We start from the raw sequence: 27,611 nt of genomic DNA, 5'->3' as shown, positions 1-27,611 counted from the left end.
CAGTATGAGACTCTGCCTCATCCATCATATTCACCGGACCTTTCGCCAACCGACTACCACTTTTTTAAGTATTTGGATCATTTTTTGGCGGAAAAACAATTTAGGAACGAAGAGGCTGTCAAAATTGCCTTCGAAGAATTTATCAACACCCAACAGTTGGACTTCTACGAAACTGGCATACATGCTTTTGAATCTCGCTGGGAGAAGTGTTTTGAATCGACTGGCATCTATTTTCATTAAATAAATAAATTTTTGTAAGCTTTACAGCGGTTTCAAATGTTAGTACCAAGACGGCCATTTCATTTGCAACAACCTAATGTGTAATGAATATCAACAACTAAAAAGCCACATTTAAATTATTACAAAGTCTTAGCTTTAAAATATAAAGTAAAACGTTAGTCATTAGTATAATGGGAATCTACCTGTGCTACCTGCGCTCCATGGGACATAACCCAGCTGGTCATTTCGGACAGCAACGGATACATACGCTAATTATAAGATAATTTAATAGTAAAAAATATTCTAATTACTGTAAGATACTTGTTTTGGAACCTCGTGTAAATAAGGAAGAAATAGGAAAGTTATTACAAAAGTTCCTTTTATCATGTCAACCATAATCAAGTCAGTATCCTATCAGAGAAATCATTGATTCTGATTATGAGTCGATGGTTGACTTGAAATCATTCCTGCCTTCACAGCGTTTCGACGCAATTATTCGTAGAAATCACTGCAAAGTGCTCTAGACTGGTAAATGCTGATAAACCCTCTGTATCACTCCACCTCAAAGCATATATTCCGCAGGTTTGTCTAGGATTTACAGTCATCGAATCATCCAGCTAACAAGAGTATATTCGATGTGTGTGAGATAACAATAGGATATCATCCTGTCGGAGCAAATCATTGGGCGGATTTGGTTCGAATTCAATGAATCAAATCTAATTCAAAAATCGATTTCGAGTATTACGGGTAAATTTATGAGGGAGTACAGAATAGGCAGTTGCTGTGTCGCATGCAGAAGCACGTTTCCCCCAGACGTAACTTTCTTGAACAGCACATTCAAACAACGATTTTCCGGGAAAATTTATAGCAAGTCAGTGACATTAGGCTTTTAATGATTTATGCAAGTCTGCTTGTGAAGGGCACGACCACCATTGTTGCAGGTTACATCGGATAACATGCAGCGTTCCAATGAAGTTCGCTCTAATGCAGAATGCACTAACTTCTATGTGTGTAATACCACTGACAAGCAAATAAACATCCTGCGAATAGGAGCAAAGTTAAACACTTAAAATACTTTTCGAGTATGCTATCGTCTAAATCAAAAAGTACACAAGCCATCGCGAAAAGCAAGAGGTTACACTAATAAATTAAATGCTTGTCTGAAGTTTCACGGGTTAGCAGGCACTTGTCTCGCTGTGCACAACAGTAGTGGCAGAAAGGATATGTACGATATTCCAACAATTAGGCACCTTCCAAAAGTTTGTAATACGAGTACAGGACATCGATTTAAGCAACTGATATGAGGTTTAAGAGCAAATCGGCTTAAGGTCATTCCCTGAAATTTTATTTTTCGCCAAACGCAGGTAAAGGTAAAGCTACTTTAGTTTCCAAAAAATATGTTCTTAAGACAAAAATTTTCAAGTAATTTATACAATTTCCGATAATAATAATCGTTGGCGCAACAATCCAATTGGATCAGGGCCTTGAAGTGTGTTAAAGCTCTTCATTAAAGACCGAAACCGTACACTATAGGATTACAGTACTCTGCAGGAGGGAATGTGGTCAGCATTGCCCTCGCCCGAGATTATTATCCTGCTTTGATTCAGGTACTCATTCACAGCTGAGTCGACTGGTATCCGACTTGAAATCACGATACAAATCCTACTGCCACCAGTGAGATTGAACCGCGACCTTCCGTACGATAGCATTGTGCTCTAACCACTCAGCTATTTGGACCCACCATTTCTGATGGTTAGTGGAAATCACAACATCAGAACTAAGTGCAATTTCCAGCGCTTAAATTATTTGAAATAATTCAGACTTGCCTTTTTTGTTCGCTATTAATATTTATTCATCTTGCAAATAGCATATTTCGGGAATCACTTTTTCCCTTCATTACTGCTACAAGATAATTTTTATCCCCCGTTATTTAGAAAAAGAATCAAAAACTCCCCATCGTCTTTCGGGGTGTACAAAAAAGCTTTTAAAAACAAATATAGTAAAATAATTAAGGTAACTCTTGTTGTTAATAAACCCAGTTAAGAGCAGTTTTGTACCACTGATGAAGGGAAAAAGTGGTTCCTGAAATATCGGAACATCAGAACGCTATAGAATAAATTTCATCTACTCTGATAGGAGCAGACCCTGTCTAACCATTTTTTTGATCCGGTAACGCATGAACAGTCAAGTTGTCTTGAATCCCCAATAAATTGTCCTGGAAACTTTTAACTTATTTTCTGGAGAAATAACAAATGCAATTCTAGAGGAATGAAGCTGTTTGAATTCATCACTTCAGTTGACTCCCATCCAAGGTCCATCGGGCTAAGGGAAAGTGAAGTAATTGACCTAACAGCAACAACGATGTTAGAACTGATTAGAGACTGGTTCTTACTGTCGTTAGAACAGGAATGTGAGCGAGGTTCAGTAAACTTCTTGACAAAAAAATGAAGCTCTCAAGGCTCCTAAGTAAGTCTTTTGAGACAGAAGTTCATTTGTGTGCCCTGAATGGTACTCGTCTAAAGTGTTTTGAAGAGCCTTGCTCCATTATCCTAGATGAATCCAACAACACAGTTTATGAAAGAATCAAGAAACACAAAAATTCTCCATCATGCTTGTAAAAATAAAATAATGATTACTGGCCTCAGGCCACTAAATGAACCTATCAATGATTGTGAGGCAATACCTGAAACCGTGCGAGTCACGCAAAGGGCCGATTATGAGAAGGTGGATACGTGAAACTGCTTGGTAGACAAAGGGAACACGCTAACCTCTTTCTTCATATGTCTCGTAGTTTTGCCCTTCTGTGTTGTTCATGGACGGCTAAAAAATGCCTTGCGGTGACTAACCGATTTATTGTTCGGATACCTGGGTGCGGCAAATCATAAATGGCGTAAAATACTTCCTTACGAAAACCAGCCAGAATATGTGACCTTGGTCCGTTACTGAAAGTCTCTTAGTATATACTGGACGTTGAGCTGAAAGTAGAAAACTCCCTAATTGTGTACTTGAAGTTGGTCCTGAGGCGCTGAAGTACTAAATCGTCTTTTTACATATCTGCGATCGCCGGAACATCAACGATGTCTCTGCAACACGTGACAAAGCATTAGCAACTATGTTATCTTTTCCAGATATGTGTTGAATGTCGGAATTAAACTGGATGATAAAACCCATTTGAGCTCCTTACTGAGGTAGACCTAGACCTGGTTCCGGTTGTTGCGCCATTGCTGATGATAAAGAAGCTTCTCAGATCCTGAGCTATTTATGGAAGCCCGATGCTCAAAATCGCTTGCATTTGCCTTTCTCGGCAGTGTGCGAGTACAAAAAATCTTGGATGAGTTAAATGGGGTATCCATTTGGCATCGTCTGTACGTTTAGACGTCAGTAATCGCCATACGTCAGTGTGAAGTGGCGAACGTAAACAGCTGTGTGGAGGTCTGCAAATAACCTGCTTAAGAAATGCTTCGAAATCTTTCCGCGGAAATGCGAGCCGCAGCGGCAGTAATGGACGCCCCTTAGAAAAAATAAGTGAGCCAGCTGTATTGATGTGGTGCTGTACATCATACCTAAAAACTCAGAGAGATACAGTACTTTCGAAGAAGAAAACAAATAAGTGAATCGGCAACGCCTTCAAAACCGATGAAAAAAGTGCTGGTATATGAGGAATCTGTTATGCTGATCAACTAGCAAATCATAATGAGACAGGAAATCTACGGCTAAGATAAGATTGCTGGTGTCTGCGATGATGAAGCGCCAAAAAAATGCTCGTCAAACTCTTCTGTGAATTGGTCATCGGATTTGACGGGTCACGAGACATGTCGCCAGCCACGGATCGTGAGTGGGCTAGAGGGAGCGGAAGGAAAGATTGGAGGAAAAGAGCCTTGCAATGTCTCTTGTGGCATTTTCTTTTTAATTTTAAAAGGTTCGCAAGAATGTAGTAACCATAACTATTATACGGTCGATGTTAATGTTTAAAAGGAAATTTATCTTGCTGCGCCGCACTCTATTTGCCGAGCATTTCAATTAGTGTTGACACTCTTCCAGAGAATTCACTTCCCGTGGACACTTTGTACGTCTAAGGAGCACTTTACCATGGGGGGATACATTTCACCTTCTGGGGGGTCTAACCTGTTCACTTAGCTGGTCGGACGATGGTTTATTCGCCACTCTTCTTGGTTTATAAAGCTATCAATTGCAAAACTCATATGCAGGTGGTTCTGTAGGGTTCTATCTAGCGCATTGGCTTGCCGACCGTGATGCAGTAAGCGAATGCTCCAAAGGCCTAATTAGGGCGATCAGACCCGAGTCTGCACGGGGACTCATCTAAAGTGGCAATAGTCACGAAACCTTACCAGGGGTATACTGGAACCATGGGAACCGGGATAACCCCTGGACTCACATACTTGAGGAGAATTCCTGTCGTATGTGCATTCAGCTTGGTTGTTTGCGGTTGGCCCCCTAGTGGGAGCTTCATGGGGGTTGTTGTTGTGTTCGAGCGAATAGAAACCTTCGGGCCTCAGTGTGGTGTTGCGTTTCAGCACGGGTGCCGTACTCCTTAGTTCGGTAGACATTTTCGTAGGTCTTCCATCCAGCAGTATGATTGCTGAGCCATGCACTCGGTATAGACTGGTACCGTCGTAGCTTGCTGCGGCGGGGCTCTGATTATGGTCACAAAATCAATCCGTGTCTTAAGAAGACCGTGGGGTGAAGTCCACGAGACAGGTACTCACATAAAACCCCTAGGACTCTCGTGGTCTACTCTAGCTAGGGCGTGTCCGGCACGTCTTCTCTTTCTACAATAGATATTGCCCTTATAGACTTTCCGGGCTGGATCATCCTCATCCATAAGGATTAGAACACCCGCCCATCGCAACCTAATCAGCCGGATTGTATGCATTTCGTTCGTTAAGAACCCAGGTTTCCGATGAATACATGAGGACTGGCGAGAAGATTGTTTTGTACAGGACGAGCTTTGTGAGACGTTTTGAGTGGAAAGGGTTCCGTAAGGTGAAATAAGTTCTGTTGGCTGTCAATAACCGCGTGCGGATTTCATCCTAGCTGTTAACGGTTGTGATATTCAACCCTATTCTCCTATCATTATTGTTCTTATTTCACCAATGATATTTGATGTTGGTTTTTCTTTGGTTTCTGATTCTGAAGTTGCCACTATATATTTTTTGACTTGCCTTTATTAATGCAGAACCCAAGACCTCGCACCGCCTACTCGATCTGGATGAAGGCAGTTTATACATCTCGAGTTATCCTTCAAAGGATGCCGATATTGACAGCATAGGTCAGTAGTTGAGTAGATTTGAAGATGATAGTGCCCCTTGGACTTACATCAGCATCACGAACCCCGTTTTCCAGGGCGGTCTCGAGAATGATCCCGCTGTTTTTATTTGGCTTCGTATATTAGTGGCCTAATCAGTTAAATTTATTCGGGATAAAGAGTACTCATTACATTTCTATTACGCCGCTTTCATAAAAATTCCCGCTTTGGCACTAATAGTGCTTCCCACAATTTCATCCGTTATGGTTATCAATTACGGTTTTTCATTCGATTCCATGACTGAAGACATTATTCTTTAAAGGGCCAGCTTGTAGTATCTATCTAAATCGAAGTTGCATCATAGTTGTCGTGTCGCTTCGATTGTGAATATAAATATTCGCGGTGATTATTGCGGTTTTGATGACGAGGAAGTGAAAGAAGCGATAACAAAATGGAGTGGAAATTTGCTCTCCTAGATTGGAACATCCTTGACAAAAAAATGAAGTTATCTATTGGTCTTCTGGAACGTTCAAACATTTAACGGAATAGGTGGATTAAGTTCTGGAATATGAAGTGCAACAGAACATCTCAACACACCTCAAACATACCCTCCTGGCGATTTGCCAATAGAGCACGAAATGAATGGTTTGACGTTGCTGTAGGCAAAGTAATACATAGAGGCAAAGATGCAAGTCACACACCGGCCTCTCAAGAGACAAAAAACAAAACATTATTAATAACCACGGCGATATCAAGATCATCTGCCCCCGTAATCTACCCACAAACTTTCGAAAATGGCAAAGTTCTTTGACGAGCACCATTAAATCAGGTTGAAGCAGTTTTTGACGATGTGGGGAGTAATAAAGCTCCGAATGTGAATGGGGTATTAGTCCTATGGTAGACAGATAGACAAGCTCATAATAACTGCTTAAGAAATGTTGAGAATTTAACATTGATGTGAAACACATCTTCATACACTTCCAGGCTTAGCACTGCAAAGAGCTTAACATATCGTATTAAATAATGTTCGTCCTCGAAATTCTGTCGAAACTGGTATCAATGACACAAATGATCTTGGATGAGAAAGAATCCCTGATAAGGATCCTAGGAGAGGTGACGTAGAGTTTCAGCAGAAACTAAAATAAGTAAGTATTTGAAGTAGAGAGATATTCTGGCTCCCATTCTTTTCAATGTAGCCTTGTAGGATTTGACAATTGGAGGACGGAGTCAGCGGACCAATGTTTTTTTAACCAACGTATTGGTGCTGGTAATGCCATTAGCTGTTTAGGTAGGATATGCTCTAGCGGTTCCTTTAGGGAAGAAAACCATTTTGAGTATATCACCATTGCAAATAGTACGCAAAAGCACACTTCAAACAAAAAAGACAAAAAAAAATGATAATAACAAACAACAACATTATGCTTAATTAGATTAGGGCGCTTCACCATATCTTTAGATATATACAGATCCTGGAAATGAAATTTTTGAACGTTACTTGAAGGCAATGAATGATGCGTGGGCCATACTTCCGATGGCTGTGCCACACGCCATTTCCTCATTTTGTACTCATACTTCCCGACATCAATGTACCCCGAAAAACATCTGCGAATAAATATCATTTCATGTATCCACGAGCGCGAATTTCATGCTGCCGCCAGCAAGAAATCGATCCTAATGAAATTCCTCCTTCTTCCTATATGCACATACATAGGAGACTTCCAGTCTCTGTTTAATAATTATATCAATTTTATCACAAACAAGGACTCACCTGAAGAGGTTCCTCCGACTCGCAGCTCTCGTCGCTACTTGAAAAACTCGATGAAGAGTACTTTCGGCAATTGTTAGTGGTTCGATGTCGATTTTCTGGATGCGAACAACCGTTCCAGTCAGGATCGTTCGAAGTCGATGTAAAAAGCTCAGGCGGACTAGGACATCGTCGCGACGGAAAACGAGCGCGTCTTACAGGGATGCGAGAACGAAAAGATGCAGACTTTCGTAACTGAGACATTCTAACCTCATTGCTGCCGTTTTACAAATCCAATTAACGGACCTCGTTTGTTCATGCGATTCACCTGGAAAATAGTTTTTAATCAAATTAACTTTGAATCCTTTTTAGCGGAAATGAAGTGAATTATGCATTTGACTTTAGAACACTGGTTTTATGGAAGATATCGGGGAGACTCCTGATAAAGTGTACCTGCTTGTGCATTCCCCCATTAGGATGGCAAATCAATAATTTAGAAGCAAGTCCGTTTTTAGTAGGTCGAAACCATTATTGCTCAAGGGGCGCCCTTTATTCCTGGAATATTTACCAACAGCAGACCAGGATATTTGGGTGGGAGCCAAGTCTCTGTTCATATATTTACAACTTATTTCAATTACCGCCCACTTCCTTCAAGCATTTATTGTATTCCTGTCCTTTCAATTAGGTCTAATGAGGTCGCAAAGGCAGTTACATCTGGTAACCACAGGACTACTTCCACAAAACGACAGAAATCTAATTCATTAGAGACGAAAGGACATTTCGTACCAACACAGCTCATATTCATTTGAATTTATTGCGTATTTACGGAGCACATTCAAACCTGCTTTAGTTTATTCCTGCAAAAGTTCAACAAAAGAGTCAAGTTTCATTGCGGAAGTCAAAATGGATTTCCCGCCCAATGCTGGGTCCAATATTGATATCCACCTCTGACCTATAAAGCAAGAAAATCCTTTCTCATCCTTTCTTTTATTTGTGCTTTTGTTCATGACGATTTCGAGCGCACAAAACAGATAACCGACCGTCATAAATAGACTCCCATTTAAAATGCTTGGGATTTTATTGCTCGACAAATTACTTAGGCGTAACATTTTTCAATTTCCTACTTAATCTGTTGGTGATCCCAGTTAGCACGAATGATTCCGTATTTTCTACAGCTGAATTGAGTTCAAGTATCCCTTTGAGGGATGGAAAAATAGATCATAGTTAAACTAGGGGTGGGGAGATAATATATGTAGATACTGAAGTGGGGGAAGCCATTTATTAGGCGAGTTTTCCACTCAAGCCTATCCTTTCATTTTTCCACTTGATGTCCACAATTGAGTATTGTAAACGGATATATCAAAAGAAAGGAGCAGTGCAGAAATCGAATTCCAGCTGAGTTGATTTCAACAACGGTTTTCTCTGACTTCGCTATCAAGTAATCAAATTCTTTCTCAATTTACGAGATTTTTTCAGTCTACTGGACGAATATGTTTCCAAATGAAGCCAGTTAGGTTGATATCTCATGCAGAGTTTGCGTTGAAAAAAAGGATGATCCGAGAAGTTCAACTTTCAGCTGGGTTGAGGTTGTTTACAAATACTTTCATCATGACTTGTTTTTATCGGGTTTTTATTTGATCTATGCCAGTGTGGGTTTTAGCTTGCGGCGAGGCGTTTCCCGCGAAAAAAAGCAGCGCTGTTGTAGATGCCTTGAGTTGGACCACATAAGCGCAATATGCACCAGTGACTGTGATAGGTCAAAAAGGTGCAGATAATATGGGGAAGGGGGTCAAGTGCAAAGCTAACCCTGAGCGTAGGCTTTGCCCAGATGCCCAGTATTTAGGAGAGCTTTAGTTGCATTGTGTCCGGATAGCTAAGTGGTTGGAGCGCAGTGGGATTTGTATCGTGATTTATCGTTTGATACACTTCAAGGATACACTTCAAGGCCCTGATCCAATATGGATTGTTGCGCCAACGATTATTATTATTAGTTGCAATAAAGAAATGAAGTTGACACAAAACAATCACAATTGTTCCCACAGACCTTCTATAAAAAGGCAATTGAATAATCGGCGAGTCTTACCGCAGCAAAATCAGTGCGGCTTGGGCCGCAGATGTAATTGACAAGGCGGCAATATGTGATGAAGATTGCGGAAGTCAGAGCACAAATAGCTGGTATTTACATATACAGTCGCTATGCTCCACAAAATGCGACGATTGGAGAGTACGAGGACATGCTAGGTACGTTAGTTTCGGATGCAAAAAGTCGAAACCCTAAAATGAGTTCTGATCCATGAAAGGAGGATGCGTTCATAGAGATGCCATTGGGAAGCCATGATCCCAATTCAGAAAAGGTTACACAAATTATGAAGTACATAACGAGAACATGCGATGTTGTCATGCCGAGGCGGCGAATCCGCAGAGCGATTCTTAATAACCGCTCAATGACCCGACGAGCAATGAGTGCACCCGCCGGACACGATAAGTCATTATGTGGCATGTCCGTCGAACACGCTACAAACCCGAAAGAGTGCGCGGGTGGCCACGAAGCCGGTGGTAAAACGACAGGCACGCCGCACATTGACTTAGTTGCCAACATGTCCGGCGAGCGTCACAAAACCATTGGTCGGAGGACGAAATCGCGATATTTTGAGATGAATGCTTTCGAGCAAGAAGAATCTGCCAACAATCTACAGGCAGATCAGATTTCGGCTAGAAAAGGGAAGAATGCGCAAACCTTCGAAGTAGGCTTAAGCAGGTTATGCGTACCAAAAATAGGGAATATTTTAAAAAACCAAAGACGAAAACCTCTAGGGAATAACGTACACCACAACTAACCTGCCCACTTCTTCTTCTGCAATTAATGACAATTTCACGCCTTCACCATATCTTTGCTGACTGATGAGGAACTTGCGAAGATTTGCCGGAAAATCGGTGATAACAGAGCTTTCGGCTTGAGTATTGTCCCAAATAGAGCCCTGGAACTCGCTGTTAAGCGAAGAACAAAGTGGTTTAGCAGCGTATTTCATGCATGCATGGTGGAAGCGCTCAGTTGAAGAAGCAAAAACTAGCTTCGTGGCCGACGTCCAATAAGTAACAGGGACATCCATCATCAAACCGCCCGATTTTCCTTACGACCCAATAGGAAGGATGCTAGATCTACAATAAAATTCTCCCTACCTTAGTACGTAAAAATAGTCTATAAGAGCGTTTGATTTTCGTCGAGCTCATTCAATGATCGATCCCATATACGACTTTAAAGCTGGCAAGAGTCGCGATAATCTGTAATAAATACTATACTCTGATAAAGTTGGAAGTTGAAAATGCATTCCATTTAGCCAGATGAAAATGAATAGCAAGCCCATTGGCTAAAACGGGCGTCCCTAGTTATTTTACTATGCTCCTCGAAAATGATATCTCTTTGGGTCAGTAGTCAAGGCAGGAGTCAATAGGGTTCAGTGATGGGTCCTCTCCTGTGAAATGTAATGTACAATGCGATGCTTTTGAAGGGTTACGTTTTTCACGGCTTACCATTGTAATGCGGTGGAAAAATCTCTTCAGGATGATGCTTACTGAATGACTATATAAAGACAAAGGGACAAAGATAATTGTAACTACATGGTAACCTGCATGCGCCCTCATAAACAAATAGTTACCATTCTGTTTTCTCACCAACGTGAAGCAAGCGGTGGTCCAATCCAACGAGCGTACGATATCTCCAATTGCAGAGTAAGAACTGCAGGAAATATTTCAGAATCGAAGGTTTGAATGGCATTTAGAGCAAAACTTTAAAAGCCCCGATCGCAAAGCAAAAACTGTTTTTCCCCAACGCAATAAGTCATCTGGAGACCAAAGAAAGATGGGAAAGATGCGTGAGAGAATCGTCTATCACAGAATATCACATCGTGGAAAATGGAAATTGCTTGTCATGACGCCAGTATGGGGTTTGACACGCCCACAGAATTGTGATGAAGTAATGACGGTGGTGAACGTGGAAAAAGACGCGAGTTCTGACGGTGCTGTGCCGTTTTGGCGCTCGATGTTACATCCTATGCAACACATTACTCTTTGTTAACTGGAGCCAAATTAAACGCCTATTGAAATAGATGTTCCTGTATATTTTCGAGTTTGGTCGAAAATTACCTCTTGAAGGTTTTCGATATGAGTAGAAACGGCCAGGAATTTTGTCTTTGTGGATGACTAGCTTGTGGTTGTTACAGCAAAGTACCCAGATTATTGGAGGTCCACGCAACGTGTACATTAACAGTGGTAACGTCCGGGTCGGAAGAAGCCTGTTAACCAGCTATCAAATACTTGGCAATGATATTTGGCACCAAAGGAGGCTTTAGGAAGCACCAAGAATGTGCTTGCTGAAAGGCCACGCCACAGCTACAAGCGATTGCAAGCCAGCAATTCTAAGACCACCTAAGTTGAAGCAGCGCTAGGGTGGTATGTGTGGTATGTGCGCAAAACGCAGGAATGTGGGCAGAAAAAAGTCGCATGATTGTTGCCAAACTAGATAGGATGACTTCCTGATTGTCGATGCCAAAGTTCATTCTTAACATTAACGAATGAACGGAGTCATGAGAAGACCAACTACACAGCACCTCGCAGGTAACGGTGTTTGTTCCAGATAGTATCTACACTGTTGGATAGTTCTCAGAATTTTCTTTGGTCAGGATCATACTGGAAAATTCAGAGCGTTTCATTACTAAGTGGTCGACATTTACGAAGATTTAAATTCAAGGGCAACTGACCTACATTCGCCTCTGTAATTGCAAACCAAAGGCTTTTAGTCAATATAATTCACACCTAGGTCGGGTTTTTAAACCGATATATATGAAGCCAACAACATCAATAGCTCACCGTTGCGAGCGTTTCCACTTACTGAAATAGAGGAAAAGTTGAGAAAGGACTGGATCTCTCTATTGATATACCAAACAGGGTTAAAACTGCATCCACTGGAATCAAAAGAGCTCTCAGCGAAGAACAAACAGCACCTTGTTCTTCCAAAGTCAAAGAGGATTTTATAAAAGTATCACAAACGCACTAAGTACCCCCGATTTAGTTAAAACAGCAGGCTTCTGGAGAACTGTTTGAACCAAACGTATCCTTTGCAGTTTAAAAGTAGCTTGGCTCCCACACCTTATGCAAGGTTTCCCCGAACTGATCACACCTAATATAACTGAAGTTGACGTTGAAATAGCCCTTGACAGATAATTTGGAGGCTCTAGGAGTTGAGAATATTCACAGAACTTGCTAAAGCGATTTAAAAGCACTCATAGGGTATTCGCAAATCATTTCAGACAGATGACGGCCGATCCGAACTCACCATTTTTCACCTGCTTGTTTATGACTATCGTGGATATAGCAATACATTTTCGCATGGTCGCCATACTTCAAATTAAAGCGCATTATCGCTGTGATGCATTTCTACGGATGTGGCCTCCAGCCCATCCTTAGATTGAACGGTGCGGTTGGATAGAAATAGGGATCGCTTGATTTTTTGCTATATACAATGGCAGTGGCACTACCAGGGGGGCTAATCAATAGCAAAAACGTCGGTAGTGAAACCAAGATGAAGATCATGCTATCCGTCTAAGTTATCCTTAGCGAAGCAGACGCCCGAGATAATCATTGGCGCAACAATGCATATTGGATCAGGGCCTTGTGTTAGAGCACTTTATTCAAGACCGTAACGGTACACTACAGTATACTGTGGGAGGCAATATGGTCAGCATTGCGCTCGCTCGAGATTATTACCCTGATTCGACTGAAGTGCTCCTTGTGAGTCGACTAGTGTCCGACATCCAATCGCGATAGCCAGACAAGTATATTATTATTTTTTCTGAAACCGAGTTGAAAGCCCTTAAATGGTTCCGGTTTTTAACTTGTTAAAATACACTTGAGAGCAAAAAGATTGCACAGTATCTTTGTTTCAACTTGTTGAGATGTTGTATGTTAATATCTGTTGTATTGGATCTGTCCTGAAAATATATCGTATACATTTTGAAAATATACATACATATAGAACCTATTGAAGGTTTATAAAAATAGGCATATGAGCTTTAAAAACCATACAATAACATGAAACGAAGATCTTTAATCGCTCAATTCAGGTAGCAAGCGCTGTAGGCTTCACTTGGGTATAGAAGGATATTTTTCTGGAATAAGGTTATCATTTGTATATTAATAATTAGCTTGTACTGCTATGCTGTGTTAGTGTATCGATTCCATCGTCAGTAAAAACCGGAGAAGGGTGTATTCCCTCCCCCCCCCCCCCTGACATCAAGCTCCTTAAATTGTTGCACTTGTTGAATCTCTGATGACAACCAAAGTGGAGTTACTCCACATCTGAATTTAAGTTGTTACTCCTTTGGACGTGTGTATCAGAGATATCAACAGACTGAAGGCCGCGTCGTTCTGAATGAAAACGTGCTACATCTCAACGGGATGATCGTTATGTTGCCACCACATCGTTGAGAAATCGGCATCTCAATGCAGCGTTGCGGGGGTCAATATCAGCCAGTGGATAGTAAGAAGACATATAGCTGGAGGGGACATGACAGTCCACAGCTCTACAAATGGCCCGAAATTACGGAGACCCAACCGCCAATCTCGCCTTCAGTTCGCTCCAGAATTCTACGATAGAGCAATGGGCGGCGGTATTATTCTGACACGAATGCTGAATATGGCAGGAAGAGAACAACTGGGTCGAGCACGAGTGTACCAAAGATTTTCAGACCGATTTATCCCGTTCTACATCTTAGAGCAGATATTTTTTGGCTGCAGATTTTGTATCTTCTGAGGAGACATAATATTAGAAGCGGAAACGGATTTTGTCTTCATCACAAGGCCCAGTAGCAACCAAAAATCACGCAGACTTACTAGGCAACAATATCTCAAAGACGTCTTCCAGGCACATATCATGCTGCAAATTTCATGATTCTAGGGGGTTTTCCAGCCAATTACGAAAAATTATAGTAATATAATAATAATATTATATTACTATAATTTTTGTTTAATCTTATTTGAACAGATATCGGCTTGGAGGGTATTTCGGAGCTTTTTGATTATTTTCAGATTATTCGGTTGGGTAGTTTCCGAGAATGGGTCTGTTAAAAAATGATCAATTTCGAACCAACAAATGTCAAAACTAATACGGGCTTCGGAAAGTGCTAACCGAGACCTTTCGTTTGATACCCCACAAAACTATATTTGATGGAAAAAAATGTACACCTCCTTTTGCATGTATGGGGACCCCCCTTAAATTTGATGTAGAATTATGTAACTCGCTGTATGCGTGAGCGTTCACAGTTCCCACCTTTACACCAAATTTGGTGCGAATCGCTATAACCGTCTCCGAGAGAAATGCGTGTGATGGACAGACAGACAGATAGTAAACTGATTTTAATAAGATTTTATTTAACACAAAACCTCAAAAAGAATACGGAGTAGAGACGCCACTCCAGCGAATGTATAGAACTTGAAAGATACGGTTAAAGGAGAATGGGAGGCGGCACCATAAGAATTCGTCAAAAATTTAGTGGAGTCAATGAAGAATAGGATGGAAGCTGTGATTCAACAAAGGGAAGAAAACACTCGTTTGTGATTGACTAAAATGGAGAATTACTTAAAATTTTCTTCTGATTTATTATTTTTTTTTTTTTTCAAATTCAATTTCAGATATTATTTATGCAGGTTGAATCTTATCTCCAATAATCACCGTTTTAAACCGATTTACACACAAACACAACACAAATGAAGTACCTTTAAGTTGGTACTGGGATAAGCTTTCAGTTTAAATTCATGATATAAAAAACGTAACATTAACAATTCAGAAAAAAACAAACAAAAAACCATTGAAAATAAGACATGTATGATTTTTTTGCTCTGAAGTGGGGAACGAAGACTACATGAGTATAAAACTGACACCTTTCAAGAAATTGCAAATAAATACATAAATTCCACAAAACGCTTCTCTTGTTTAATTTTGTAAGAGGATGCGGATAATTGGATTACAAATTGAAAAAGTCCCAAGAAACCTTTGGCAGTTCGAATTGAAATTTGAATGCAAGAATTTAAAACATTCAAGGAATCAACAATCAGTAACTTCCCTTAGTAGAAAAAAGTTTCTAATTCACAGGAAAGATGCCATAAAAGACCTCCATCAATTTATAGGTTCATTCCTAATTCTAATAATTGAATTACATACATATATTTATTGGTACCGGCTTCTCCATTTCAAAGAAATGAATTGAATGCTGGAACAATATCTTATTTATGGGCATCATTTGCGTATCTCAAGAATTTGAAAGAACTAAGTTGAACGTTTTTCACACAAACTGTGTCTTCTACATAGCTTCCATGATGCGAGTCCCATTTCCTATTTGTGGTAAAGATTGAGTTATCTGTCTACTGTCAAAGTGTCTTGTTGCTTTTCGGAATGATAAACCGAAGAAGTTCCTTTATGGCTTCTAACAAATTCAAATACCCTGAGAAGTCCAACTCAGAGAGATTCCTTTCAACTGATGGGCACGTGGATTCCAGTCTGTGACTGCGAATGATTTGATTTTATATTACTCAGAATATTAGACGCATGCAAAAGATGGTAACAAGTGAACGGACAGCATGACAATCCATAAATCCTGCAATCCGATAATAGGGAAATACGTACACATATGCGAGGGGAATTTTCCGATGTAACAAGAAGCGGGCATTACCCGACGAATTTTTATATCTAAAGGATAATAGGTCGCGGCCGGGCATACGATTATAGAGATTTATCAGCATGTGGTAACTGCTATTTGTTCACTATAGTATAAATAGATAAACATATAGATGCTAATGTATCATATACTTGTATATATCATAACGTATGTTATAGATTGAAAAAGAAGTATTTTTTACGAGAAAGTTTAGTATTAAATGTTTCTGGTGTAGGGTTCAAACGGAAATGGAACACGAACTCCTAACCAAAGCCAATAAAGTATCAACGCCAACACGTAGTTCGAAATCCTCGATATCGGCAGGTAGAGAAAGTTGTTCAAGACGTAGGTGGACAGATAATCCAGTCAGCAGTAGAAAACTCCAGCGGCAAAAGAATTGTTTCTTGTGTTCTAAATGAATCTGGAGGAGTAACTTACGACCACGTGCAGAAAAATGGAATGTATAATAAAACATGCAACAAATTGGGTAACCTTTTCAAAGTAGCAGCTAAATATAAAGTTGGGAATACAAATTCTTCAGGATAAAATAAAAGTAATTTAGCAATCTTGTACACTTTGAACCAGTAAAATGTAAACTTAAAAGTTGATGTTTTCACTATAACAAAGGTTCCCAAAGACTGGAGGTGAAATTCAGCTCGCAAACAGGGTCAACCTTAGAAAGAATCAAGTTATCGGCTAGGAAGGCTGTCGAATTTCATTTTCATTAGATACCCAAATATTGTTAAATGTTAGGTGTCTGTGCCAACCATAATATGCGTGAAGGGATAAGACTCTTTATGGATGAGGACGGGCACACTGCTGTACCTCCAAATGCGGCATTTGTAAGGGAAATCAAACATGAAAGGATCGAGTATTTGATCGTGCGGTGTGAGAAAAATCAAAGCCCTATAAACGTTCACGCCCCTACAAAGGAGAAGGATACTTTCTACGAGGCAGTTGAGCGGACCCTCGAAGCCTGTCCTGAGCCCGTATTCAGGCGATACGTCGGCTCCCATAGCTTACCTAGGGATACCAATGATAACGAATTGCGCATTATCCAGTTAGCAGTATCACACGAAATGGTTGTTGGAAGTACCTGGTTTGCGCGGAAAGTGGTTCACAAACATACGTGGACCTCTCCAGATGGGACCACTTTCAACCAAATTGACCACGTGCTGATTGAACGCCGCTTGATGAATGTCAGAACATATAGGGGGGCTAATATAGACTCGGATCACTATCTTGTTGGCATGGTGCTCCAAGCTCCGAGCTCGAAAGTACCAATGGCTCCCGGTCGTCGATATCCCTCGACCGCAGCGCCTCGGTGATGAACAGCTTGACCACCGTGGCATCTAATGCCTTAAGTGTTTTAGATTCGGAGGAAGAAGTGTTCAAGAGTAGTACCATCTTACTTAGAACACCAGTAATAAAGCCAAAGGAAGGTGTCAAAAGCAGAACGTTGGATTACAAAACCAGTAACAACACCCACCGCGTTTGTTCAAGAAGGTCGACAGCAGGAGGTACTCCAGGGCCAAGAAAAGCACCAATTCAAGAGGAACTCGTCAGCTCTGAGTTCTCCGCAAATGCTAAACCCTGTAAAAGAAAGAGTACAGGGAAGATAGTTCCAGTTTCAAAAAGCGGAACTAAAAGTGTGCCATGGTCGGCTAGCCCAGCAAAACCCAAGACGAAAACACTGAAGGGATCAAAATTACGAAAAAGAAAGCAAAGGTGCGAATTTTCCCAGAGAACATAGTTATCTCTAGCAAGGGCAGTGCTGATTAGCGAGCAATACCGAAACAAGGACCCGTCCTCATGGCATCCCGACTTATCGGGCACCGCCGCCATCTGATTTTAATTCCATGGCTCTTGAATTGAAGCATTCCTGACATCACTTTTGCGTCGGAATCTCTGGCATCATCGGTAGACGGGTGGCGAGTCCTAGAAGACTTCTCGGCAAGTGATCACCAGTACATCGCGTTCGAAGTGGTTGAGGCTACTTTCCGGCGAGCACTAACGCGACGCTCCCCCTGACTGTGGAATGTCGCGAGGGTGAACATCGGGAAGTTCGTCGAAGCTCTTGAAGCAGCCAGGGCCACGCTCGAGGGCACTCCATGGGGTGGTAATGTCGCAGCTGACACCGTCGTAAATTCAGTGATGAATCTGATAACGGCGGTGTGTGAGGCTTCCACGCCCCGGAGAGGCGCCAGGCGCGACAAACCTTCCATGACTGGTGGGCGGCACAAATTGCCGACCTACCGCTCCCTACTCTATGAGACGCTAGAGGGCCAAAGGAGGATGGAAATTACATCGGGAGTAGCACAGGGATCCATCCTAGGGCCGAACCTTTAGAACGCTTCTTATGATAGTCTGCTGAGATTCGATATGGCCGAAGAGTCGTGCCTGCTCGGTTATGCAGACGACGTTGCGGCACTTTTTGCCGGACGCCCTGTTGAACAGGCGCAGAGCAGACTTGGCATATTGATGCGACGAGTAAACGGATGGATGACTGCTTACGGTTTCAGCCTTGGAAAACCGAAGCAGTCATCTTGACTAGAAGGAGAATCCCGACCCTGTGCCCCATATCGATCGGCTAGTTGACTATAGAGTCAAAACCAGCGGTTAAATACATTGCTTTAATGCTCGACTCGAAGATGAGCTTCTTCGAGCAAATCAAAGCAGGAGCGGACAGGGCTGCAGCAGGATTCGCGGCCTTGAGGCGGCTAATGGCGAATGTCCGGGGCCCCATATCTACTAGGAAACGTCTCCTTATGGGAGCAACGCAGTCGGCTCTGCTCTATGGCGCGGAGGTATAGGGTGATGCCCTTGACACGGAGGTGCATCGTAAACGCCTCGCTCAAGTGCAGAGGCTTTGCGAGTGGCGTCTGCTTATCGCACCGTCTCTGAATCGACTGTGATGGTGATCGCGGGAGTGATCCCCGTTGCCCTCCTTGTCAAGGAGCGCAAAGTTATCTACCACCCGTGAGGAACGTCAACGCACCCTTACCGAGTAGCAACTTTCTTGGCAGAATGAGCCAAGGGGTAGATGGATTGCGCGGCTCATCGACAAATTAGACCCGCGGTTGAACCGAACGCACGGTAAGATTGATTTCTTCGTTACGCAACTTCTAAGTGGGCATAGAGGTTTCCAGTCTTATCGGCACAGGATTGGGAAGGCACGATCTCCTGATTGTGTGCAATGGAGTGGCGGACGAAGCTAAACATACCTTTTCCTCGGAAGAGATGGGACGGCTTTCGTCAGCAGCTTTATGCTGACACAGGGGAGCTCTCTCCAGACAACATTGTCAGAGAGATGCTGAAGAGCGCTGGTAGATGGAATCGTATTGCGCATTATGTTCGGGCTCTTCTTTTTGCGAAGAAGTTTGAACTTGACCGGATGGTGAGGGGTTCCCTGAACTGACAACTCCCTTCCTCCCTCCCCTCCCGTTGATGAAAGGAATTCTCTGATTTGAAGGCTCCCAAAGCCGGGAGAGCGAGAGGGCTAGTCCAAAGTAATGTGTCAAACGGTTCCAGGCTAGTTCTCTGATGACAGGGACGAGTTTAATTGGTAGTCCGACAGCGTGCTGTTGTGGGAGTCCAACAGTCTGTGCGTAAACACATTCACCTACCCTACTCCAAAAAAAGAGCGAAATATCCTATCTCATACTCAAAGCGGTTAAAGGTGACCCCAACCTAAGTGATCTGAGCGGAAATGTCAGCAGAATCCGTAGAATCCATAAAGGGGATCTGATGTACGAGCTGTAAAGATCTAACGAAGGAAAACTGACAGCTTTCGTACTCAAGTTAAAAACTCACTTGGAGAGAATGCTTCAGTTCGTGCCCAAAGACATGAGATCTACATGAAATGTAAGGATCTCGATGAAATGATGTCGAAAAGAAAAATTGCACTGCGTTAAAGGAGTAGTTAAAAGAGCTTGCGTAGGAGAATATTGTCAGTTTGAGAAGAGCCTATGGCTACTCAAAAGGCCGCAGTGCGGTTACCAGTGAAGGCAGCGCAGAATATGTGACGGCCAAAAAAATTCGGATTGGATAGTTTGTCTGCATTTAAGAGAGTAGATCTCACTTAAGAGGCACCTTAAATGCTTGCACTTGCTTGCTTCCTTGTTTGGGCCCCACGCGAAAGCCTGCACCAACGGCACTAATCGATCCGATTAAGGCAGAAGATGTATTATGTATGTATGTATTACCAATTGACATCCCAAATACCTGCTATGTGAAGGAAATGAGGGACGGGAGAGTCGGCATATTGCCTGAAATGGTTAATGGCCGGAATGCAGGAAAGCGTCGACTGCAATGGGAAAATGAGGTTTGTTCAAATAATGCTCAATCATTTCAGGGTCGCTCAGGATTTACTTGAGCAGACCACCTACGAATCTGAGATGGAAATTGCCATTATACGTGAGCCTTATAAAAACCGTCACGGCGGTGATGGAATGAGCTACAGATTTGACTGGCGCAGCGGCATAATGGGTTTTCGGCGAACGGGCCATATAATGTACTATGAATCAGACAACCTGTGACTTTTTGATTGCCGGTGACTTCAACGCTTGAGCGCTTGAGTGGGGTAGCAAAGAAACAAATGCAAGGGACACAGTTTATTAGAGGCTTTTGCAAACGAGGGTGATGTCAATACCTTTCGGAAGGAAGCCCCGAGATATTTAAATCGCTCATTTCTGGGCAGGTCACTGCCGCCAACAGAACTGATCGATTTAAATATCTCGAGTCAAGGCTATCAGCCAATGGAGAACTGCGTTATGCTCCTCCTTGTTCTACAAACAAAATCTTAAAAAAGGCAAAGCGCACCGAAAGCAAACAGACAAACAGAAAAGCAAGGAACTAATTTAAATAAAGTCTTATTTTACACAAAGCCCTAAAAAGAAGGTCAAAAACTTGGTTATATATTAATCCATAGTTACATCACAGTTACTCATTCTAGTCTTTATTTTCTCAATTTAAATTCCAATGCCCTACTTATTTAAAGGTATTAACAATCGCAAGTGAAGTGGCACTTCCCACCGTCATACGCTCCTTCCAATTTCTTTTCATCTAATTTGTATGCGCGCCATCCGTTAAGCTATTGAATCGCCATGCCTGGATATCTGATATTAAATTTTCCAAAGGATTAGCAGATTTTTATCACTTAACATGGTGGCACCATTCTGACTCCGCCGTTCAACGACATTGTTTGAATTTCCAACGCGGTTGTCCCTCAGTCCAAACGATTATTGTGTATATTTCGTCTTACAATGAAAAGTAATTACTTCTGGAACACTTGTGCAGATCATAAAACAGCAACATTATGGCCACCTTTTATGGACCAATAAGGCATCTCAGCTATGAATATTCGGATGCAGAAGGCTGTCAAAAGTTACGAAATTATCCTATGCGGGGACGCTTGTAGTCGTAATTTAAAATTAGAAAATTCGCCCCCAAATGTCGTCTACGGGAGGTTTTAAAGGGCACGTGTTGTAGGGACTGTTCTGATTTTAACTACTTTCATAAGTCTTGGGGCATTTGAATGTTCCGTTCGCGAGTCAAGTCCAGGAAATGAGGATAAAATGTTTTCTTTCTTGTGACCTTTGTCAAACATTTGAATGGAGTTATTATCGGAATTAATTTCGACTTTCTAATTATCTATAATGAATGGGAAGTTGGGCAATTAGCGAACTTTGTTGGGCTTATAAAATATTTATGTAACTCCAAGTGTTTGTCCTTTTTGAAGTTTGCGCTTTCAAATAGGCCGAAGCCAGACATAAACAAAGTTAAAAGGGACTTGTTAGCCATTTTTCATTGACTCAGACCATGAAAACAGCAACTTCAAATTTCACTGTCCCTATTTTTAAAGTTCAGGACTTTTTTGAATGTATAGATTCTTACAAATTGAAAGCAGATCCTTCAACTTCTCTCCTAATGTCGATAAATTACTGCCATAAATTTTCCCTGGTATCCAAGTTCCTAATTTGATTTTAAATCTACTTGAAAAAAAGTAAATGTGATAGAAATCAACTTACTCCCAGCTTATCTCTCATCGCTATGGATATAATCGTCTAGTCCCGCAGCCACACCATCAAATTCAATCAATCTGACGAAGGAAGGACTATTTTGTGTGAAAGTATTTTCATGTAAAAGAGTTCCATTTGGAAAACTTGTTCTCGTTCCCAGCGTCTGGGAGCTTTATTCAGCTTTACCAGAATCCATATTCTCATCACTTGCTATATCAATTTGTTATTCGTCGGGACCATTCTCCGCAGCGGTCTGGCGGTGGTTGGAAGGGAAATCTTTCAGTCCCTACATTTCTAATAGACTTACTTCTTAAAGTGAACGTGGAACGTGGAGATCCTTAACGTATCTTTGCAATGAATTAAATAGTAAAATATCCTAGGGGAGAGCATTAAGAAACATCGAATCAGGAGGAATCATGTTGGAAGGTGAATTGATTACTTAAGCGAAAAATGAATGAATCATGAAAATATTCCTTAATAATTGATGACTCTTTTCAACTGGATTGCTTTCGTGAATAATGGATGGGTTGAGTGTGATAGGCATACGTGTGAGCTAGGTGTTAATTTGCAAGGATGATAATCAGCTCCTTCAGCTTTGATTTCCGTCATGTCGGTCTCCGAGAACGCATTTATCACCTTCCGAAATATGGGTTTGCTCTGAATATTCCATGAAATGTTAGCGTCGATACATTGACCTCCAGCGTGATTTATACGTCTCACAGCCAAGAAATATTCGTCTTGCGTCTAAAAACCCCAACCAAAAAGAAAAATTGGAACTGTATCGTACTTTAATGATTGCACAAGAAAAAAGCGTGTAATGGTGCCCTACTTATCCAGCGATGGTGCAGACGTCGGTTGCTCTGGGAGAGAAAATATTTTCCGCACTGAAACCAACCGGCATTGTACTTTTCCGTACGTGACCAACAAGTGATTCTGTTGATAATAGCGAGAAAAACCACCTCACAATCGCAGCGAGTCGAGGCTCCATTCAAAAATCATCCGATGCACATACAAAAACCATTTATGGTCACGAAGAACAACTTCTTCTTGTTGTTTCCTTTCTTGTATTCTCTTGTAACAACGTACATGAAATTACATCCATTACATTCAATCAAATGATAAAAACTTTCGAGTGAGAGGTAAAGCAGCAAAATTTATCTTTAGATTTTCTGCTGGAACGAGTAAAAGTTTTCTTTTCCAGTTGTGGGTTTACACAATGTAAGCGTTGCGTTACGGCAAAAAGGTGCTCGGTTGTTGTACCGTGACCAGACACAAACCAAATGTATTCACTTAATTTTTTTGAAAAGCTGACATCGGTTCAACAAGGTCTTCTATGATGTAATAATTTTCCTCTATAACAATTATTCAGCATGTTCTTGGCGTGGAAAAATAAGAAACAGATGCTTTCACAAAATACTCTTAATCAACGTAAATTACGCAAGTGGGCCTTACTTCTGCCTCACCTTGTTGAGAGGACAATTTCTGCTAATGGCAAGTCCTTTATTTAGATAGGGGGTCCGGGTTAGGAAGATGGAGAAAAGATAATGATATTCTTAGCACCGGCCCAGATAGTCGAACATAAGTTTAACCAAGAAGGTAAACTTTTTCTTATGAAGCCACCTAAACTGAATAAAAAGATTGTTATAACAAGCGAATAACGAATTTTCCTTACGAGGAGGAGTTCCACTGAAATTTCATTCAGGCCACGGACAAAAGACATAAAATCCGTTCTTTTTGAGCGAAGCACGAAGCGACTTCTGTTTTTATCTTTTTGTTATCAGAGACATTCGTCTCTACTTATTATATTGATGCGAATATGCCTGAGTTTTATTAATTTTATAATTGATACTTTGCAAATGAAATGCATATACTTGCAAAATACATATAACATGGCCAGCCTTGGTGTCACGGAATCTCAAACTCCTGACGCGCGCCGTCATATGAGGACTTATCCCTTATCTAAAGAATCGCTTCAACGTATGGCCCAGTGTAATTAAGAGTCCCCAAAAACCTCCCATTCGAATCCCGTGCTCGTTACATTCTCTTCAATTCTTGTTAAATTCTGCCCATTTGGTCCTTTTGGAAGTATAGTAATTGTGGGCAATACGGGGTGAAATCATATAAAATTGCCTAAGATAGCCCAAAACTGCCCCTACGTGGACCAAGATAACCGATTCATGCAGTGTACAGGGGTTACACTCAGTTAGTTTCACTATAGCAGAATTGAGGGACATGTTTGATAGGCTGGTTTCCGATGCAAAAGATAAAAGATATAAATATAAAAGTGAGGGCTAGTGATTTAGAATTCAAATAAAACAAGTCGGGAAACCGGAAGCTGGACGCTTCAGGTACGAAAGGTTTTGTGTATTTCTTAGTACGTAGCACGTAATATATGCATATATTATATGAGAATATCCACTTTCGGATGATATTGACATTCATAGTCTTGAATTTGCAAGGAAGCGACAACTTTGACGTATGATAACTTTGTTAGTAATAGTACTATTCCGACCAAACTTGGTGAAATCATGCTCAATGTTATACCCTATATTATTGCGAAATTTCATGGTGCCAACATGAACCTAAAGGGGGTTTTTCTGCCAATTACTAAAAATTATGGTAATATACTATTATTAACTTTATTTGTACAGGTATCAGTATGGAAGGTATTTCGGAGCCTAGGCACCATATAGTGGCAGCCTCCTGATTTTTTTCAGATTTTTCGGTTGAGTAGTTTCTGAGAATGGCCCCCTTAAAGGAATGGTCACTTTCAACCCCCCGCACTCCCCACTTTTCCAACAAATGTCAAAACTAAGACCGGCTTCGAAAAGTACTAACCGAGACCTTTAATTTGATACCCCACATGAGTATATTTGGTGAAAAAAAAATTTACACCCCCCTTTTGCATGTATGGGGACCCCCCCTTAAATCCGACGTAAAAGGATGTAACTCACTGTATGCGTGAGCGTTCACAGTTCCCACCTTTTCACCAAATTTGGTGTCAATCGCTAAAACCGTTTCCGAGAAAAATGCGTGTGACGGACAGACAGACAGACAGACAGACAGACAGACGGACAGACAGACAGACAGACAGACAGACAGACAGACAGACGGTAAACCGATTTTAATAAGGTTTTGTGTTTACACAAAACCTTAAAAAAAAACATACCCAACAAGTCGGAAACCGGAAGTTCGACGCTTCAAGTATGAAAGTTTTCGTTAGTTTGGGTATACGATGGTTCCTCTCGTAGTGCATATATTTGATAGCGAATTCGACGTAGTACTGGCATTTTATCTCCTAGGAAATGATAATTTGGTGCGAAGAAGGCAACTCTGACCAACTACAATTTTGTTCATAATGCGATTTTCACCAAAACTTATATTACTGCAAAGTTTCACGAATCTAAGATAAACTTAAGGGGGGTTTGCTGCAATTTTTCAGAATACACAGATCTACTATTATTAACTTTTTTGAGCAGATATTGTAACGGAGATCAGCTTATAGATCAACACATTTTTTTTTAAATTTTTCGGTTGAATAGTTTCTGAGAACAGGTTCTTGAAGTAATTCACTTCTTTCAGATACCCGCATTCCTCTCCTTTGCAATCGGTGAAGAAAAATGTTGCAGCCCTCTTTTTGGTGTATGGGGACAGTAAGCAGGAATGTAATTCATCACATGTGTAGGGGTTCATAGTTCCAACCTTCCAACAAAATTTCGTGTCAGTAGGTTTCTGAGAAAAGTACGTGTGACAGACAGACAGACGACGGACAGGCAGGCAGCAAACCGATTTTAATAAGGGCAGTTCAGCGGAAGATTTCCCACAGGAAGGGGTAGTCTGGTTCAGTTTTGATCAGGCTATCATTTGCGTTGCGCTGGCACAGTGTCTGTATGTACGCTGGCAATATTCCAATAAGTGAAGCAACCAAAGGGAAAGATGTACGATCACTCTCTCGACGATTAACTACCCTGTCGTACTGAGACAGTTCGGTAAGCAAAATCTTCTAGAGAACAAGAGGTGAAACTGGAAGCCAGGCGGTAATCAACACCACAATCCAAGGTGTGCTCCCCCTCGGACAACACCTTGTCGCGCTGAGGGAGTCTGTAGTATTTTACTACTATACTAAGGATGTCCAAACAGGACAAGAGAGGAAAATCATTTGGCGAAGGACTGCAGTAAAAACTCTCACTGCCTTCTAGGCAGGGAAACCAAAGATCGCGATTGCAACCTCATTACGGGTAGTACCAGGTATCCAGCCCGCAGGATCGCCTTAATGTATAATGGCGAATTACGGCTCCCAATAGCTTAACAAACCGTTGTCGTCGGATTCGCAGATGACGTTGAAGTGGTCATAATATCCACTAACCATGAGGAAGTACAGATACATGCGAACGAGACTGTATGGACGATCAAGTCTTGCCTTAAAGACCACGGGCTGGAGCTTGCCAAACACAAGACGGAGTTGATGCTCTTTACAAAGCGGCGAAAACAGAAAACTGTTGAAATGTGCATCGGACCGCATGTTGTTAGTTCTCAGCCATCGCTGAAATGAGGCAAGCCGTCTGTACGAGAATCAGGAACGAGCCTAAACAAGCAAAGTGAGCGTATGCGGTCATTGGCATGGGAGAGAATGGCCGGTGGACACACAGGCTCATTCCAGACATAAGTATGTGGACTATGCGGAACCACGGTGAGACGAGTTACGATCTGGCTCAATTCTTAACCGGACACGGTGGATACAGGAATTATCTCTATAAGTTCGGTCTCGATAAATCGGTAGTTGCAATGGTGACACGGATCCTCCAGCAGCTAAAAGCAGCAGAAGCGCAGCGGAAACATAGAAGGGAAGCTACTGCAATTAACTCCACGCAAAGCGGTAGCAGCTCGTTTAGAGTGAACAAGCAAAATGTCAGAAGGACAATTTGCCATATCGAAGTGATGGTTCTCGGCGCAAAACTAGGGTGTATGGAGTTCCTTACCGTTGATAATGATAAGGATTGTTTTCATCGAGTTTGAGTCGTAATCAAAATGAATTGGAATAAAGAAAAAAGTTTGAAAATGCAGATTTGCATACGCTCTAATCACTTAGAGTCGTAGATGAATTTTGAATCAATCAAAAATTCTAGATTGCATTTGTAGTATTAAACCGAATAAGCAGAATGCATACATATATATAAGCGTTAGAAGATGCACAGGTTCTTTAACCTCAGTATCTCATTCTAAGTCAATAAATATTCGTAGAAGCGCTATTTAAATTCTGTAATTGTAACTGGCTCCTATGAGTGTTAAAAAAATTGGTAAACGCCATTCATCACTGTGAAATGGTTACCCAAACTTATAAGCCTAGTTGACTGTCTACAGTAAGATATTATTATTCCGCAGATATGTATAAACTGCTACCAATTTTGTATTGTTTTCTCACCTCACGATACGAAAACAAAGTCAGTATTCTTCCTTTCTAGTCACGCAACTAGAAATGTGTCCACCGTATCAGCAATTATGTAAATAAAATTACACTAATTGACTATATAATTTGCATAAAAATATAATTAAAGAGATTTGGTGATCGGACGTGGTACAATTATTAGTTTTTCCGTTGGGTTTATATGTATGCTTCCTTCCTGAATTCTTCGAATCTATTATAAATATAACGT

The 27,611-nt window shown here is 41.3% G+C and overlaps 1 protein-coding gene across 2 annotated transcripts in view; it reads right to left on the bottom strand.

Moving 5' to 3' along the window:
• Positions 1 to 27,611, bottom strand: part of LOC119652286 — a 315,864-nt gene that overhangs the window by 237,580 nt on the left and 50,673 nt on the right. For both annotated transcript variants that reach the window (XM_038056281.1, XM_038056282.1), the window contains exon 2: positions 7,254 to 7,557. In XM_038056281.1, the coding sequence (XP_037912209.1) occupies positions 7,254 to 7,493 (240 nt within the window). In that variant the 5' untranslated portion in view covers positions 7,494 to 7,557. The remainder of the gene's footprint in view (positions 1 to 7,253; positions 7,558 to 27,611) is intronic.

This window comes from Hermetia illucens, chromosome 3 (genome assembly GCF_905115235.1).
Source record: "Hermetia illucens chromosome 3, iHerIll2.2.curated.20191125, whole genome shotgun sequence".
Lineage (NCBI taxonomy): Eukaryota > Metazoa > Arthropoda > Insecta > Diptera > Stratiomyidae > Hermetia > Hermetia illucens.
The sequence above is the reverse complement of the archived record's forward strand: the minus strand, read 5'-3'. Positions and strand labels throughout refer to the sequence as shown.